This window comes from Oncorhynchus keta, chromosome 5, assembly GCF_023373465.1.
Source record: "Oncorhynchus keta strain PuntledgeMale-10-30-2019 chromosome 5, Oket_V2, whole genome shotgun sequence".
In the NCBI taxonomy this organism is placed as follows: domain Eukaryota; kingdom Metazoa; phylum Chordata; class Actinopteri; order Salmoniformes; family Salmonidae; genus Oncorhynchus; species Oncorhynchus keta.
The window spans coordinates 25,272,541-25,291,208 of record NC_068425.1 but is presented as its reverse complement, the minus strand read 5'-3'; the positions used below and the strand labels follow the sequence as shown (position 1 = coordinate 25,291,208).

The window sequence follows — 18,668 nt, the reverse complement described above, 5'->3', positions numbered from 1 at the left end:
TTCAAATATATGAGTTGGTCCATTATCCATTTTCAGTAGGCAATTGTCTTCAACATCCATCATATAACACCTACAATCATTTTTAAAAAATGAATGCAATATTTATACTTTATTAAAGACCAAGTTTATTTGCCAAATGCTTAAATAGCAGGGACATAACACCCTCCGCTATAGAAAACATCAAAAATGTGTCAAATGATCAGCAGTACAAATCTGTAAAGCCGTTCTCATTTAGTCATTTATACAAAGAAACCAACATGGGGAGAGATAACTAAAACGGACAAACACAATCAAAAACATTTCCCCTGCAAGCAATGGACTCACGTCTCAGATGGAGCCACTGACAAGACTTGGCCAAATAAATCAAACTACAAATCAAAGGAATTCCACACAATACAAAAAAAAGCAATATTTACAAATACCATACAAACAGTATGTTGTATCCCCATTGGCAACACCATCCCACAAATCCCTTTCCCGAATCCAGTATCCCACCCTCCATAACATTTCCCACATTCCCTTCACCAAATCATATATAGCCCACCATGCTGGTGTTATTCAGTCAACAATTATGAGATTTAGAAATGGACTAACTCAGTCCCATTTAAAACTGGGGCCATTGTTAACCCATTGTACTGCCCTGGAAACAAGCTAAACTTATGACATAACCAGTCCAGTGGGTCGTCTAACACATCTGTCCTTGTGCTGGTAACCAACAGGACCACACATAACTCAGCTTTATTCATTTTGAGAAAAGGGCATTAACAAAAATCTTCATCAAGGTGTTTGTGTTGTAATGGGATGAGAAGTGCCTCCTACACCACACAGGCACATACATCCTTCACAGATTGCAGTCGGGTTCTGTACCCTTCTCCCCTAAGTGCAAACTCATTCACTGCCCCTCAAGGATTTAAAAGCATGTGACTGGTGTAAGAAACATTTTTAGGAACACAGTCTAGCCCATTCTCTCACCAAGCAAATGTGTTTTAATCCTTGGGGAGTGGAGAAGTACACACACGGAGAAGAGTAGATAATCGAAGCCACAGTCAAACACAGGATGCAGACAGCACACACACCAATGCAGTCGCTGTCACACAAACACATGAAGGGGCTGAACAGTTGACCACAGGTAGTATGGGACAGGCTTACATGAAGTGCAAAGATTTTTTGGGATACTTCGACTAAAAGAATATCGGGGTTGGGGTCAATTTTATTTTATTTAAAAGAACTAAATGGATCCATTTCAATCTATCCCTGATTTCAAATGGAACTGACCACAGCCCTCAACATTATTAAAACAAATTCATTAAATCAGCTTTAGATCAAATAGAAGTGTAAAACAGTGGTTCAAGGAAGAAATCAAAACCAATATTAAATTGTACAACATAGTCTGTTGTCTGCAGTCCGGGGCAAAAATAACTACTCTGTAAGAGTGGCAAGCAAAAACTCTTAATCAATAAAACGATATATTCCTTTAATACCACTAAGAAACATTCATCATTTATTCTGTTCAACAGGCCAGTGGATGAACAAATCTAAACGAGAACCAACTTGAGTCAAACAGAATTGTCTTGGACTTGCTCCACGAAGACCCTTGAAATTGTCCCCCCAAAAAACATGGACGCATTTCTATGTAGCATAAATAAATAGACTGTCAGTCACCTTTGAACTTGAACACCTGTCAAAGACAGGCAAAAGCCATTTTTCTAAATGCATCCAAATCTAACAAACTGTGGATGAATAAATCTCCTCTAAATTTCCAGCAACAACAATAGACATTCATAATGGCTTAATTTTTCCTGAAGATACCACCTCGTTAAGAACCTAATAATTAAAACATACACATTGAGAGCAGGAAGAAAGTTGAGAGGCGCTGAAGAACAAAAGACTAAAGGAAACATTCTCAAGAGTGCAATTATTTGGTCCCCTGCACCCCCCACCCCAAAATAATCCCACAGACAAATAGGTTCTTTGGCTCTCGGAGGCCTGTTCACAACTCCCCGCTCCCCCCTTCACAACCGTGGCCTCAAGCATCTGACAGACACTGACAAAACAGGATGGGGCCAAAATCAACAGCCACCCCCAAAAAAGCTAATAGAAACCTATTAGCCACAGAATATAGAAAGGAAGCCAAATGTCCCCACCTGAACCCAGCGCTGTGTGGGCTGGGCAGGGGAGCAGGTCAAGGCAGGGTTGGAGGAATAACAGATGAAGGGCATGATGTGGTGGTGTTAGGGTCTTCACCCTCCTTGTACAGAACACCAATGAAGAAACACAGAAGAGAGAAAGCGAGTGAGAAATGGACATGGTGTGGCAGGGTCTCCCTCTGGTGGTGGGTTGTGAGGAGAGCAGGGCCGGCACAGTGGCAGCGCTCCCCGAACTCTTGGCTCAGCGCTGCTCTGTCTCTCTTGGGTCACCATGGACCAGTTTCAGTCTGAATCAGAGTCCGATGTCTCCACTGAGCTCGAGTCACTGCTGCTACTCCCCTCCGACTTGTTCTCTTTATCCTCCGCCTCCTCATCGTCATCATCGTCGTCTTCCTCATTCTGCAAGAGTAGGTGTCGCAAAACAAGAACATTAGCCTCATGTCATGTCAGTCAAGGGCACCATTATAATTTCCAACAGCATTGATGAATTTCACAAAGCCTGAAAACTAACATCATCGTCATCATCATCATCTTCCTCCTCACTGTCCTCTGCACTGGAAGAATCGTTATCTGATGAGGCAGCCTCCTTCTCTTCCTCCTCGTCATCATCATCCTCTGTGTCCTGGGGGAAGATTGATTGTCAGAGATGAATGATGTTTGACTTAGAGCAGAGCAGAGTAGTAAAAGTAAAGTGGTAATGATAAACTGAACAGAGCTGGGACTTACCGACTTCTTGATTACCTTGGCCTTAACTTTGGCTGCAGTGCCTCCTGGTTTCACTGGGGTTTTTCTTTTCTGAGGAAGACAATAGGAGATTAAGATTAACACTCAGTTTGTTTACATGTTAATTTGCCAGCAACAACAGGGAGAGTTTGTGGTAACACTCACTCTAAGGCATAATAGAATAGCATGGACGACTTACTTGTGAGTTGTACTCCTTGTACACATTTCTTTCTTGTGAGGACAAACTCTGAAAGCAGGGACATTTTAATTTGTCAGGTCATTACAGGCACACAATTTCTAGTTTGTTCAATGGACTTGTGTCTGCAACAAATCAAAGATGGCATACCGCCAGCCACCGCTCCAGCTCTACTTTGTACAGCTTCTGTTTCTCCTCAGCGATCTTTTTGTAGCGGTCCTTCTCCTTCTGGGGCTGCCTCTGCCAGCGGCCCCCAATCTCCCCCATGCGCTCCTTCATAGGGAGGTGGTTCAGCTCTCCGTTGGACAGCATCTCCTGAGAGAACTTCTGGTAGCCATTCCTGAAAGGTACGTTTACAAATCCTAGATCAATATAGTTATCAAAAACAGACAGAAGCACTCCATCAGAAATACACTCACGAAGGGGGTTTCTTGGGTTCACCGTCAAATTTCATCTTCTTCCCTGAGGCAATGATGGTGGCAGGAGAGCGCATCTCACTCAGCTCCCTCTGTCAGCAAAAAGAGTGCCAGTAAGTCTCAATGGACACTTAAATGTCTGGGGCCTCTGTCTTTCAGATACATTGGATTCCACTTACCTCATATCGTTTCTGGTCCTCAGCTGCCTTCTTAATCCACATGATCTTCTCCTTCTTCTCCATGGTGTTCCAAGTGGCTTCCATGGCTTTCTGGGCTTTTGGCCGGTCGTTCTGTAAAGCACAGGAGGAATGAGGTAGATAGTCAGGACAAGGGGAGAAGCAGTTAACATGCTTTAAAAGGCAGTCCTGATCCAAGGCCATAGTTGTGTCACCCACCTTGAACCTGGCCAGGTAGTCCCCTATGACACTCTGCTGCCAGATGTCCTGTGCAGTCTTGGGGGTGTCTGGCAGCCGGCTGCGCTCCTCTTGTCCCTTCTTCACAGACTCTGCCTTCAGGACAGTCTCAAGGCGCTTGTACTTCTCCTACAAGGGGAAGACAACGTCAGTTATTTAGCTAACAATCACAGGTAGAGGCTGAAACCAGAAATCCCCTTTCAGCGACACAAGTTGATGCATCATACTGCATTTTATTCTATACCATAGATATTTATATACTGCATCTTACTGCTCAGAACCCTCCCTCAGCTGCACTATGGTAGTGTGTATTAAACTGGGGTGTGTACCTTCTTCTTATCTGAGAGCTCGTTCCACATGCGTGCCAGCAGCCTGGTGAGCTCACTGTCAGACAGGTCTGGTCGCTCTTGCTGCAGCTTGGGACGTTTCTCTTCAGAGAAGATGAACATGGCCGAGATGGGCCTTTTGGGCTTCTCTGGGCTAGGCTGAAATTTAAGCGATGGGAGCTTTTTTCAATTCAATACAACTTTATTGCAACAAGAAAAGTGAAGCACACACCCTTTGATCCAATTGAATTTGTAAAAAAAATAAAAAAATGTTCATCCTTGCCATGCTTGTAAGCAGAAAATAGGGCTGTGACAATACCAGTGAAATAATGCATACTACAGTCAATATCTAATATAAATGAGTAATCTCCATTTCATACTTCCTTATGATTGTTATTGTGAAATATGTGGAGCTGATGAGGTGAGTGATACTGACGCATTGTGGGACTTACCTTTGCTCTGCTCTTCTTTTTGCTGCCCCCGCTGCCCTTCTTAAAGCCAATCATCTTCTGCTCCCCCAGCACACGCTGCTGCTCCTCCTCTGATATACTCTGCAGACAGACACTGAGTAAATAACATACATACTGCCTCTGCTCTCATTCACTAGATACAGTTGAAGTTGGATGTTTACATACACCTTAGCCAAATACATTCAAACTCAGTTTTTCACAATTCCTGACATTTAATCCCAGTAAAAATTCCCTGTTTTAGGTCAGTTAGGATCAACACTTTATTTTTAAATGTCAGAATAATAGTAGAGAGAATGATTTATTTCAGCTTTAATTTCTTTCATCACATTCCCAGTGGGTCAGAAGTTTACATACACTCAATTAGTATTTGGTAGCATTGCCTTTAAATTGTTTAACTTGGGTCAAACATTTCGGGTAGTCTTCCATAAGCTTCCCACAATAAGTTGGGCGAATTTTGGCCCATGCCTCCTGACAGAGCTGGTGTAACGGAGTCAGGTTTGTAGGCCTCCTTGCTCGCACACAACATTTCAGTTCTACACACAAACTGTCTATAGGATTGAGGTCAGGGCTTTGTGATGGCCACTCCAATACCTCGACTTTGTTGTCCTTAAGCCATTTTGCCACAACTTTGGAAGTATGCTTGGGGTCATTGTCCATTTGAAAGACCCATTTGCGACCAAGCTTTCACTTCCTGACTGATGTCTTCGAGATGTTGCTTCAATATATCCACATAATTTTCCATCCTCATGATTCCATCTATTTTGTGAAGTGCACCAGTCCCTCCTGCAGCAAAGCACCCCCACAACACCATGCTGCCACCCCCGTGCTTCACGGTTGGGATGGTGTTCTTTGGCTTGCTAGCCTCCCCTGTTTCTTACAAACATAACGATGGTCATTGTGGCCAAACAGTTCTATTTTTGTTTCATCAGACCAGAGGACATTTCTCCAAAATGTACGATCGTTGTCCCCATGTGCAGTTGCAAACCGTAGTCTGGCTTTGTTATGGCAGACTTGGAGCAGTGGCTTCTTCCTTGCTGTGCAGGCTTTCAGGTTATGTCGATATAGGACTCGTTTTACTCTGGATATAGATACATTTATACCCTTTCCTCCAGCATCTTCACAAGGTCCTTTGCTGTTGTTCTGGAATTGATTAGCACTTTCGCACCAAAGTACGTTCATCTCTAGGAGACAGAATGCGTCTCCTTCCTGAGCGGTTTGATGCGTGGTCCCATGGTGTTTATACTTGCATACTATTGTTTGTACAGATGAATGTGGTACCTTCAGGTATTTGGAAATTGCTCCCAAGGATGAACCAGACTTGTGGTGGTCTACACATTTCTTCTGAGGTCTTGGCTGATTTCTTTTGATATTCCCATGGTGTCAAGCAAAGAGGCACTGAGTTTGAAGGTAGGCCTTGACATACAGCCACACCTCCAATTGCCTCAAATGATGTCAATAAGCCTATCAGAAGCTTCTAAAGCCATGACATCATTTTCTGGAATTTTCCATGCTGTTCAAAAGGCACAGTCAACTTAGTATATGAACATTTCTGAACCACTGGAATTGTGATAGTGAATTTATAAGTGAAATAATTTGTCGGTAAACAATTATTGGAAAAATGACTTCTGTCATGCACAAAGTAGATCTCCTAACAGACTTGCCAAAACTATAGTTTGTTAAAAAGAAATTTGTGGAGTGGTTGAAAAACAAGTTTTAATGACTCCTAAAACCCTGACAACACCGCAAGCGTCGTGTGCGTGAGCGTTGCAAAATAAATGTAGAAATCTATGTTATTCAATTTTTGCACCCACACTGCTCACGAGCATCTGCGTTGCCAAGGGCTAAAATAGAAGTCCTTTCTATTTCTGACGCAGATCGCACTGCAAGGTCTCCCATCTCCTAATTTAATTTTTTATTACTATTTTACCAGGTCAGTTGACTGAGAACACATTCTCATTTACAGCAACGACCTGGGGAATAGTTACAGGGAGAGGAGAGGGATAAATGAGCCAATTGTAAGCTGGGGATGATTAGGTGACCATGATGGTATGAGGGACAGCTTGGGAATTTAGCCAGGACACCGGGGTTAACACACCTACTCTTACGATAAGTGCCATGGGATCTTTAATGACCTCAGAGTCAGGACACCCGTTTAACATCCCATCCGAAAGACGGCACCCTACACAGAGCAGTGTCCCCAATCACTGCCCAGGGGCATTATAATATTTTATAGACCAGAGGAAAGAGTGCCTCCTACTGGCCCTCCAACACCACTTCCAGCAGCATCTGGTCTCCCATCCAGGGACCAACCAGGACCAAACCTGCTTAGCTTCAGAAGCAAGCCAGCAGTGGGATGCAGGGTGGTATGCTGCTGGCTTATAGAAGCAGGTACCCACGTGCCTTCTCCTCATTGGTTATACCCACGTAGGTGATTGAAAGACGAACTGTGTTGCCGGTCGTCGTTGTAATACTACGAAAGTTTATATGCCAATCACCATATAAGTTCAAAGATGAAAAAGCCTGGAAGGAGGAGAGATGACTAGAAACGATTCAGTTGACCGTTTTGTGTGGACTAATTGTCAGAGTAGAGGACCTTGTGCATTTCTGGTAAAATAACAACTCAATGTTTATATCCCAGGACAAATTAGCTAGCAACAGCAAGCTAGCTAAATGGGACAAATTAGCTAGCAAGTGCAAGCTAGCTAAATTGCCATACATGTTTAATGCTTTTCGACTTGTCCTAAAATGAATGTAATTGGTTCAGAGTTTGTTTTGATATTTTAACCTGCGCTTCGTGATCACGTTTGGTGTGGGGGGGACAAAATAAATGTATGCACGATGGCACACACGCACAGCCGGTTTGGGTTCTGTGTCAGTGTATGTAAACTTCCAACTTCAACTGTATATAGACACACACATACATGTAGAAAAACAAACTTACACAAAGAAACCGGTTCATCTCGACTTCGTATTCTTTCTTTCTCTGAAAAAGAGAATTGTGAAAATTTGAGCACTGACTTCCGACAGTATGTCCAAAACGTCAACATTGGAGTGAACAGTTCACCTGCTAGTGAAGTACAGACCTGTTCGCAGCGTTTCTGGTAGCCGTCCTTCTCGTTCTGTTTCAGCAGCTTCCACTGCTGGCTGCACATGACCATGCGCTCTGTACTGGGCACGTCCTTCATACTGGACATCAACTCAGCACAGAACATGGAGTAACCATTCCTATAAAACACACAGAACACACAACACAGTCACAACCCTCGTCACCATGTCCAGTTAACAGTGTGATCACCCAGTGGTAAGATTAAAAGTGTGCTGGTGTGGATTAGTACTCACGGGGGTGGTTTGTCTGGCCTGCCATCAGATTTGTCCTTCAGATGTCGCTCAGCCTTGGTAAGGGTGGACTTGACGATGTCCTCGTTGCTCATGTTGAGCTCTGGGTGAGTCTCAATGAAGCCTTTCATCACCTCCTGTGGAAAACAAACAGGGTCACGGGTTAAAAATCAATTAACCCTCTTGGAAATAGCCAAGTCAGGCAGTAATTTGGCCATCTTCAGAGTCTTGTGCCTCATATTTGAGGATGCTCTCACCTCATATGCTTTGTGCATCTCCAGGGACTTGGCAATCCACTTGAGTCTCTTTTTGTCTGACAGCTGTGTCCACTGCTTCCCAAGACTGTCTTTAATGTCTTTGGTGGTCGCCTAGTAACAGATATTATAGATTCTAGAACATATATGTTGCTTCAGATGGACATAGTTCAACTTTAGCACGTTAGCATTGAGTGTCAACATTGTTTTTGTAGGTGCTAACAAACGGTCCTGAAAAGCGTAACTCACGTCTGCGTGTGTTTTGAGGAAGGCCTTCTTCTCGTGACTGTACCATAGCTGCTGAGGCGTCCTGGGTTTCTCTGGCACATTAGAACCTTTCTTTGCCATGCTCTCCACCAGGTCGGGATGGTCCTCCCTATAGTCACACAGAAACCCAATGACTACTGTGAGAGAGAGAGAGACAGCTACATGTGAGCTCTCACATGTTTCAACATGTTTTTTTTACAAAAGAATAGACTTGGAGTTAGATAAACTTTGATTTTTCGAGCAGGGACATATGCAGGATACTACCATCCACAGCATGGTCTTCGAACCTAAAACCTAATTTTGAACAAAATTAACCGGAGAGATTACTGCTACCAAGGTTTCCTTTTTCCAAGCTATACGGAGGGTGCTCTAGCAAACAAACAGTAGAGACCTGAGGATACCGTCCACCAACCTAAGTGAGTAGTGTTTGGTCTGATGCTATTTTGAAAGCCAAGAAGGGAAAAAAAGAAAACAATGATATTTTACTTTATGGGGACTGAATGCTGAGTTAAGGCTGCCAGGCTTGCAATGACAGACCAAATACAACTTTAATTAGCACTGAGGTGTAAAGTAAAGGGTGTCGAGGCCTTTGGGCCCAACAAGTGCCCCCCCCCCCTGCTGCAATGCGGGTTAAATTCCACCTGGCGATCTATTCACTGTCTGCCCTGGCCTGTCTCCCCCTGTCTGGTACAGGTACCCCCACCACACTCCCCTCTCTCCTGAGATTTCGCTCGCCTCCAGCACACACGCACTGTTGAGGAGAGTGACTCTGAACTTACAATGGCTTATTTTTTTTCTTGTGCATTTTTCTATTTGCCTCGTGACTCCTGCATGCTTTGTTGACTAAAAACTTTCTTTACCAAACCGTGGGACAGACTGTTTGTTCTCGGGACTGACTATTGGTTACACTGACTTTTGACCTTCCATCCTATTCCATCCACCTCTCACCGGCTTTGTATTCATGTTACCTGATGAAATTGCTGTACAATAGGATCTTGTTGCCATCTGATGCACATTCAGATGTCATAAATCCACACTGCAGAGCTCTCCCTGTCCTCTGCCGTGCCTTGACTGTATTACTGTTGATGATATCTGGAAATCTGCATGTACACCCTGACCCATCTACTGTTGCTAGCCCCAATTCTGACTTGTGCTCTGCTTCACTGATTCTGCTCTCGTAAAAGCCTGTGTTTTCAGCACATTAACACTAGAAGCTTATTACCTAAAATGTATCAATTGAAAGTGTGGGTTCACAGCTCCAGATGTGTTGGTCATTACTGAGACGTGGTTAAGGAAGAGTGTTTTGAATACTGATGTTAACCTTTCTGGTTATAACCTTTTTTGGCAAGACAGATCTTCCAAAGGTGGGAGAGTGGCAATCTTTACCAAGGATCACCTTCAGTGCTTGGTTGTCTCCACCAAGTCTGTCTCCGAACAATTTGATTTGCTGGTTTTAAGCATTAAAACTTTCAAATAGCTTTTTGTTGACTGTTGCTGGGTGCTATCGTCCTCCCATCAGCACCGGCCTGTACCCTAACTGCCCCAAGACATGCTTAAACCACCTGACCATGTCCTAAAGCAATGGGACTCCCTAAATCTTTCTCAGATTATTACCAATCCCACAAGGTATGACTCCAAACACCTAGAAAAGGTTACTCTCCTCAATGTTATCCTCATACCTATCAGGCTTATTTGTAAGGCTGGTGTTTTCTGTAATGACCTTAATGAACAATGTTTTACAGCCTGTGTTCGTAATGGCTGGTCAGTGAAACGACCGGTCCTGATGTGTCATAGACGCTTGCTAAAAAACTTTAAATGAGCAAGTCTTCCTTCATGAACTGGCCTCTAAAATGGTATATAATCAGCTTGATCCCCCTGTCGAAGATGCTTGGACCTTCTTTTTTAAATATTTTCAGTGGTATTGTTAACAAACATACACACAAAGAAAATGAGAATTAAAAACAGGTTTAGCCCCTGGTCCAACCGTGATCTTGCAGTTAATCCACCTCAAGAATTGCATTAGGCGAAAGGCTCGGCACACGCATACTCAGGCTGACAGGCTCTCGTTCAGACAAATGAGAAATAAGTGCACTCAGGCTATCCGGAAGGCCAAAGTTAAAGTAACTAAGGAGCAGTTCTCTCTCTATGGGTCTAACCCCAAGAAGCTCTGGACATGGAGAATAAACCCTCCTCCTCACAGCTGCCCATGTCCCTTAATGTTGATGATGTGGTTGTTACTGACATGTCTTCTTCAATATTCCCAGGTAAGAAGTTTTAGGTTGTAGTTATTATAGGAATTACAGGACTATATCCCTCTATTCCATTTGTATTTCATATACCTTTGACTACTATTTTTTTCAGTGAAATACAGAACTGTTCCGTATTTTATATAACGGATGGCATCCCTAGGTCTAAATATTGCTGTTACATTGCACAACCTTCAATGTTATGTCATAATTATGTACAATTCTGGCAAATTAATTACGGTCTTTGTTAGGAAGAAATGGTCTTCACACAGTTCGCAACAAGCCAAGTGACCCAAACTGTTGCATATACCCTGACTCTGCTTGCACAGAACGCAAGAGAAGTGACACAATTTCCCTAGTTAAAATAAATCCATGTTAGCAGGCAATATTAACTAAATATGCAAGTTTAAAAACAGTGCTTCTTTCGTGAATGAGCTTGTTAACTTCATTGGTATGGGGGGCACCATTTTCACTTTTGTATGAAAAGCATGCCCAGAGTAAACTGCCTGCTACTCAGTCCCAGATGCTAATATATGCATATTATTAGTAGTATTGGATAGAAAACACTCGGAAGTTTCTACAACTGTTTGAATGATGTCTGTGAGTATAACAGAACTCGTATGGCAGGCGAAAACCTGAGAAAAAAATCCAACCAGGAAGCGGGAAATCTGAGGTTTGTAGTTTTTCAACTCAGCCCCTATTGAAGATAGTGGGATGTTGGTCATCTTGCACTTCCTAAGACTTCCACTGGATGTCAACAGTCTTCAGAACGTTGTTTCAGGCTTCTACTGTGAAGGGGGGCTGAATGAGAGGGAAATGAGTCAAGAGTCTGCCAGCAGCCACGAGCCCGTGAAGCGCGGTCATGTGAAAGTTACCTCACGTTCCATTGCTTTTCTACAGACAAAGGAATTCTCCAGTTGGGACTTTATGTTAAAAACATCCTAAAGATTGATTATATACTTCGTTTGATATGTTTCTACGACCAGTAACATAACAGTTTTGGACTTTTCGTCCGACCTTTCTGCTGGACTTGCACGCGCGTTTGGATTTGTTTACCAAACGCCCTAACAAAAGGAGGTATATGGACATATATGATTGAGTTTATTGAACAAATCAAACATTTATTGTGTAACTGGTATTCCTGGGAGTGCATTCTGATGAAGATCAAAGGTAAATGAATATTTATAATGCTATTTCTGACTAATGTTGACTACACAACATGGCGGCTAATTCTTTGGCTGGTTTGGGCTCTGAGCACCGTACCCAGATTATTGCATGGTATGCTTTTTCTGTTAATTTTTAAAAAATCTGACACAGTGGTTACATTAAGGAGAAGTTTATCTAAAGTTCCATGTATAATAGTTGTATCTATTATCAATGTTTATGATGAGTATTTCTGTGAATTGATGTGGCTCTCTGCAAACTCACCGCATGTTTTGGAGCTACTGAACATAACACGCCAATGTAAAATTAGATTTTTGGATACAAATATGCACTTTATCAAACAAAACATACATGTATTGTGTAACATGAGTGTCATCTGATGAAGACCATCAAAGGTTGGTGATTAATGTTATCTGTATTTCTGCTTTTTGTGACTCCTCTCTTTGGCTGGAAAAATGGCTGTGTTTTTCTGTGACTTGGTGGTGACCTAACAATTGTTTGTGGAGTTTTCGCTGTAAAGCCTTTTTGAAATCAGACACTGTGGCTGGATTAACAAGAATTTTATCTTTAAAATGGTGCCTAATATTTGTATATTGTATATTTGAAAATGTTGATTTATGAGATTTCTGTTTGAATTTGGCGCCCTGCAATTTCACTGGCTGTTGGCGAGTGTTAGCGGAACTAGCGGAACCCCGTTCCCAGACCGGTTAAATCACCCGTTTGGCGAAGTAGGCTGTGATTCAATGATAACCCTGATTCAGATGACCATCTAGATTACAAAGACATAATTTATAGATCAGCAGGTAAGGGTGCTCTTGAGCGGATATATGTTTTTTATCATTCGGCCATCAGATTTGCCACCAATGCTACTTACTAGGCAAGTAAGTTGTGAACAAATTCTTTTTTACAATTACTGCCTGTTGTTCTGCCTTGTTCAGGGGCAGAACAACAGATTTTTACCTTGTCAGCTCTGGGATTCGATCGAGCAACCTTTCGGTTACTGGCCCGGCGCACTAGGCTATCTTCCCCGAACACCACGTTCCATCTATTTGTATAGCAGACCCTCATGCTAAATTGAGTCGAAGGCTTTTTTGAAATCAACAAAGCATGTGAAGACTTTGCCTTTGTTTTGGTTTGTTAGTCAATTAGGATTTTCCCAAGGTTTCTGTTGACGCATATCCCACGGCAGTAATTGGGGTGAAATTTGTCTCTACTTTTGTGGATTGGGGTGATCAGTAGAACACATCACTGCACTCTATACTCCTCTGTATACACATTGCAAGACCCACTGGTTGATGCTTATTTATTAAACCCTCTTAAGCCTCACTCCCCCCTATATGAGATACCTACTGAAGCCCTCATCCTCCACATACAACACCCATTCTGCCAGTCACATTCTGTTAAAGGTCCCCAAAGCACACACATCCTTGGGTTGCTTCTCTTCTCAGTTCGCTGCAACTAGCGACAAACACTTAAACTGGACAGTTTATTCTCAATCTCTTCATTCAAAGACTCAATCATGGACACGCTTACTGCCAGTTGTGGCTGCTTTGTGTGATGTATTATTGTCTCTACCTTCATGCCCTTCGTGCTGTTGTCTATGCCCAATAATGTTTGTACCATGTTGTTATTATGTTGTGTTGCTAACATGCTGTGTTGTCATGTGTTTCTGCCTTGCTATGTTGTGGTCTTAGGTCTCTCTTTATGTCGTGTTGTTTTGTCTCTTTTCGTAATGTGTGTTTTGTCCTATATTTATATTTTATTTTTAATCCCAGCAGGAGGCTTTTGCCTTTTGGTAGGCCGTCGTTGTAAATAAGAATTTGTTCTTGACTGACTTGACTAGTTAAATAAAGGTTAAATAAAAATACTCATCAAGCAAATGAAAACACATTCAACACAATGGAGAAATCCCCCCTTCAAATATAGATTTACTCCAGTTGCAGATAACCTAAATTTGAACCTTACCTGAACTTTGACATGCTGTGCCCAAACGTTTCTTTGTCTTTCTGGAAGTCTTCTAGATATTTTTTCTGTTGTCAAAAAAACAAGTCAGTCGACCATGAGCAACGTCAGCAAATTACTCAGTTCAAATAAATTGTATCTACCAGGGAGAACATATTTACCCCCCATCCCAAACGTCACTATATCCCTCCCTTGAATTGCATCTCTTCCTTTCCTTCCCACTCTATCCCTGCTTCTGACCTTCTTTTTGTCAGGCAGCCCTCTGTACTTCATGGAGAGGATCTTAGTGAGGTCTAGGTTGCTCATCTCAGGGTGCAGCTTGGCATACTTGGCCCTCTTCTCAATGAAGAAGCGGAAATATGGTGTCAGGGGCTTTTTAGGGAAATCTGGATGCTTCTGTTCAGTGAAAAATAAAACAAAAGAACATTCGAAAGAACAATACCAAATATGAGTAAAATTACACACAAAAAGACAGTCAAATCAGTCATCAGATGACTGAATTTGCTAAGAAAATAATGTGTCACCTGTGAAAGTATCAACTGATCGTGTCTATCATAAAAAGAGGATATGCAGCTCACCTTCAGCTTCTTGCCCTTATAAGGGTTCTTGATGAAGTCTTGGGCATCGAAAATCAGCTCTGTTAATGTGCGAAATTTACGGATCTGAACCAAAGACACAGAACAACAACATAAAACACATTGCAAAGGCAAGATGCAGTATGTATAAATTGAACTGAGAAGAGTTGGAAATCCACTTTTATTCTCAAATATAAATACCCCAGTCCACAGTATAACATGAAAGAGACACGGCGTACCACTTTGGAGACCTCGTTCCACTTCTGTTTGCACATCTCTCCTGTGAATGAGTTGAAGGCCACCTTCTCCCAGTCCAGATGGGACTCCGACGTCTTGTACTTGGCCAGGTCCTTCTGGGGAAGATTGACTTTCATGGCCTCTAGCAGATTCAGAAGGTCGTCCTGCGTCCACACTATAGCCACACAAGGACACACACATCAGCTTGCCTGTCCTGCAACCATTATCCTGGCTGAAGTGAAAACAAATCATGAATATCTCAATTTTGCACAATAAACTGAAGGGGATGGAAGGAAGAAGCTCCATGTTGTGACTATATCTCACCTTGATGGACTACTATGATCTCACGTTGATTGACTATGATCTCACCTTGGTCTTTAGTGGACGCGTCCATTTCTCCATTCATCTGTACTTTTTTTAACCTGCACATAAACAAAACAGATCCTAATAAAACACTATCCCTTTATTTTAATGGCTGTGAATAATATACAATTTACTCTCACTACTGTGGCAGCAAAAACAAATATCTACACAGTATACATAATAGCCAAGTTACCAAAGCATACACCTAATGCATGCAAATGTGAGAAAGTAACAGAAAACTACTTTGGCCAATGTTATACCTTGTGATATTAGGAAATATGTGGGAAAAAATAACGCTTGGAGATTAAACACATTTGAAATGGCATAGGCTAGAGGTTAAAAATGTATATCATTCTACTAGTATATCGACTTGCATATTAAAATAAATGTGTAAAATGTGATACTGAAAACAAGATTTATTGGACAGAGATTATTCGACTGCTTTTAATCATTCCAAACAAGCTATTAGGTAAGAAATTCCAGCCTCTTAAAATCCTATAAATTAAAATCAACCTCGACATGATGGTTATTAATGTTTATTACACCGCCCCTAAACGTTTACGCTACACGGTGAGACAGGCTATAGCTTGTGACGGTTTCACATCTCAAATAACTCCGCAGAAGGCTACGACTGGTAATGTTCTTTATGTCGATTTGGAAAATAGGCTAGCTTATTCTACATTAAAGTAGCAACTCATTTTGCTTTCTGCCGACCATGTCTTCTCTCGGTCGGTAATGGAGGATTTTCCCGGAGTGGTGGTGGGGAGGTTCCACAGAAGGAGGAAGCGAACGTTTAGAGGCAGCTGTAGGCAACCAGCTGACTATGGACGGGAGATCTGCTTTCGGTCTCCAACGAAGGGGAATGGTGGCCAGGGAACATTACTACCAAATGAACCACTCGACAAAGCCACACTACCAACATTGAGCTGGAATTTAAACCTGCCTCCGCCTTAAATCTCTATCGGCCGACTCTTTTGAGGGGCCAAAGAGGGATACATACATATTACGCTTTATAATAAATTCAATTGTTGGGCATAGTCCTCAGAGACCCGTTTCCATGCTTTAATCGTTTTAGTATCGAAGCGGGCAACCATAATCAAACCGAAAAAGCAGGACATTCTTGCGCGAGGCGTAACCGATTTCGGATATGTGATGTCGACTCTGCAGTCAGCACCCCGCCTGTTGTTTACCCGTTCTTGGTGATATAGTACGCACGAGCCTGTGTTGGACTGCCAGTGCATTTAAGGGGGATACAATTATCGCTGGTCTAATGATGCGCTTAAAAGTTGGACATAGTTAGCTAGTGTCCCAATTAATCAGTGCAGTTTGTGAAATTTAAAAGTAATATCCTGGTATGTGAAGATGGTTTGGGGGGTCCACAAACTCCAACCGAGCCAACGACCGCGCTAGCTAGCTGCAACCGCACTACGCTGGTTCAATGCAATGGTTAGCTAGCTTGCTAGCTATATTATGTTAGAAACCATCAGATTTACATTAATTTACAGCAATATGTTAGCCAACACGGTGGCCACCCGTGAAAAGAATCAAATGACAATAAACTATACATTTGAAGGTTTAAAAATGTGTAGTAGTTAGCTACTGTAAATTTAAAATATGAAAACCACCAGCAGACCAGTCAACTTTTATGCTAGCTTGCTAAAGCTTGGCTAACTTCAGGGGATTCACCATGGAAAATGATTTACGTTTTTATTTTGTATATACATTTACATCAATATTGCAGGTACCATTAACTAGATACATGTATTTGTAATTGGTCGTCCAAAATATTACGTATCGGCCTAACGTTACTAGTTTTGCATAAACCCATAGGGGGAAAAATCCAGTTCCAAACGACTGCGACCCGAACACTGACCTCGTCTCCATGAAAGAGAATCATGTTTAGAAAATCATTCATCTCAGACAGACAAATTCACTGTTGTGTTTCTTGAAAAACAACGATTTAAATGAACAAACTCACCGTGAAACGGTTCTATCCACCCTGAATTTTCTTTCGGCTGTTGTTGAACACGGGGTAAACCAGGTTTTGTAGCCGTGTGGCGAGGATGGGTCATGAAGACTGAGGCACACGAATGAAGAAAGGGGAAATAAATGGTAACAATCTTCGCCAATCTTCAGAATTGAAATGAGGATACATAACTACAATCTATCATCATTCACAAGGTTTCAATCCGCGGTTACATTGTATCAAATTGACACCACACATAATGAAATATTTGTACATCCGAGATTGCAAATGGTTCACTGGCGCGAGGTTGATCCCAGAGCCGCCATGCTACAGGCAAAGCGCGAGTCAGTTAGGATACCGACCGTGACAAGCTCATATGGCGCACTACATGCTTAGCAAGAAATGGGGTTTAAAGTAAGCCTAGGTGTGCAACTAACCTGCCCCGCACCAGGATCATAGGCAACTATAACAGTACCAAAGACTGGTTTTCGCAGGTTGGCAATGATGGTTGTCAAGCGAGATAGAGGGCGAGCCCACACGGTGAGATATTAAACTGAGATCCATGATGGCTAACCAGAGAGGCGGCTGGTTCTGTCAACAACCGCATGGAGGTCTCGGCGCGGAAATAGTCCATTCTTAGCAGAAAATAAGATACATTGGTGAATTAAATTCCAAATTGACGGTGGTCCATAATCACTGCAAATGTTATCAATTTATACCATATTATTTAGACCCTATAATTCGCATTTCTTACCCGTGGTAAAGGAGAGGAGATTCGGGTATGGCGACCTCGGAATGGTCTACCCTACAGCAGTCAGTGTTTTGCTAACACAAGGCATTCAAGATGAGGTGTTCTTTTAAAATTACTAAAGGGAGAAAATAAACCATATTGAGCGTAAATTGTTTGTGGAAATAATTTTGTTTATATAGCTTTTGAGCAGTCGAATTGACGGAGGTGGCTGTGAGCCTTACCTGTCTCAGCGTGAGTCGAGCTCGTTGTGGAACAAGGGTTGGGTTGAATGTTAGCCAGCACTGCGCCGCCGGTCCAGGGCACAGGCGCTCCAGTCCCCGCAGAGATGGGAACTTCCCCCCGCCTCCATCTCACTTGCTTTCACCCTCCACTCAACGCGTAGCTCTCTCGATCCGACCATTTCTCTTAGCAAAGACATCCGCATTTTCGATCTCTCCCCGGTTGCCGAACGCATCACCCACAGCCATACTATTTTTCCACATTTAGCTCTCGAACCGCCGTTGCCAACCAAGGACAATGAGCGAGTGCAAATCTTTTAGACCACCAATACTTTAGTAAAAGTTATTTGTCCCAGACAGCTGCCTATATCTAAGTGGAACTTTAGTCAGCTGTTGTTGCAAAGTCATTTCACAAATTATAGCATAATAACTAACATTTTAATAACAATCTGCAGGCCTATTGAACATTTTGAGAGAAAAAAAGTGTCATAAACATATATTCATGCCAGCGCTAACTCTGTTGACAGATTGCGAAAACGATACTGGAATTGTATTCCATGGATAGGCATATACTTTTAGTGGTGCTCCTATTTGCAAAGTCGAGTAGCCTATTTGACGGTTTCATTTTCTCACTCATG

At 42.4% G+C, this 18,668-nt stretch overlaps 1 protein-coding gene across 3 annotated transcripts; it reads right to left on the bottom strand.

Annotated features, from left to right (window-relative positions):
* Window positions 1-101: 101 nt before the first annotated feature.
* On the bottom strand, window positions 102-18,649 carry LOC118375911 (nucleolar transcription factor 1-like). Of its 3 annotated transcripts, none has more exons than XM_052519264.1 (23): window positions 18,034-18,649; window positions 17,816-17,927; window positions 17,074-17,172; window positions 15,057-15,154; window positions 14,735-14,907; window positions 14,499-14,582; window positions 14,161-14,316; window positions 13,924-13,988; window positions 8,531-8,657; window positions 8,285-8,395; window positions 8,031-8,164; window positions 7,775-7,916; window positions 7,633-7,674; window positions 4,674-4,772; window positions 4,225-4,380; window positions 3,878-4,024; window positions 3,662-3,772; window positions 3,486-3,574; window positions 3,217-3,406; window positions 3,070-3,117; window positions 2,874-2,942; window positions 2,659-2,769; window positions 102-2,546 (listed from the first exon to the last, which is right to left on the bottom strand). In XM_052519264.1, the coding sequence occupies exons 4-23, from the start codon at window positions 15,136-15,138 to the stop codon at window positions 2,430-2,432; spliced, it is 2,253 nt and encodes a 750-aa protein (XP_052375224.1). In that variant the 5' UTR covers window positions 15,139-15,154; window positions 17,074-17,172; window positions 17,816-17,927; window positions 18,034-18,649; the 3' UTR covers window positions 102-2,429. The 3 variants fall into 3 exon arrangements, with proteins under 3 accessions (XP_052375224.1, XP_052375225.1, XP_035618441.1); XM_052519265.1 differs by having other exon boundaries at window positions 15,102-15,154; window positions 18,034-18,648; XM_035762548.2 differs by lacking the exon at window positions 17,816-17,927.
* Between the last annotated feature and the right edge of the window lie 19 nt (window positions 18,650-18,668).

What these genes read in the sequence shown, in the direction of transcription:
- LOC118375911 (XM_052519264.1), bottom strand. Translation starts at nt 15,138, where the DNA reads ATGAATGGAGAAATGGACGCGTCCACTAAAGACCAAGGTGAGATCATA. An exon ending in AAAAGAAGAGCAGAGCAAAG is followed by an intron (nt 4,381 to 4,673) that starts GTAAGTCCCACA and finishes CTTAAATTTCAG; the next exon opens with CCTAGCCCAGAGAAGCCCAA. An exon ending in AGGACCAGAAACGATATGAG is followed by an intron (nt 3,575 to 3,661) that starts GTAAGTGGAATC and finishes TTTTGCTGACAG; the next exon opens with AGGGAGCTGAGTGAGATGCG.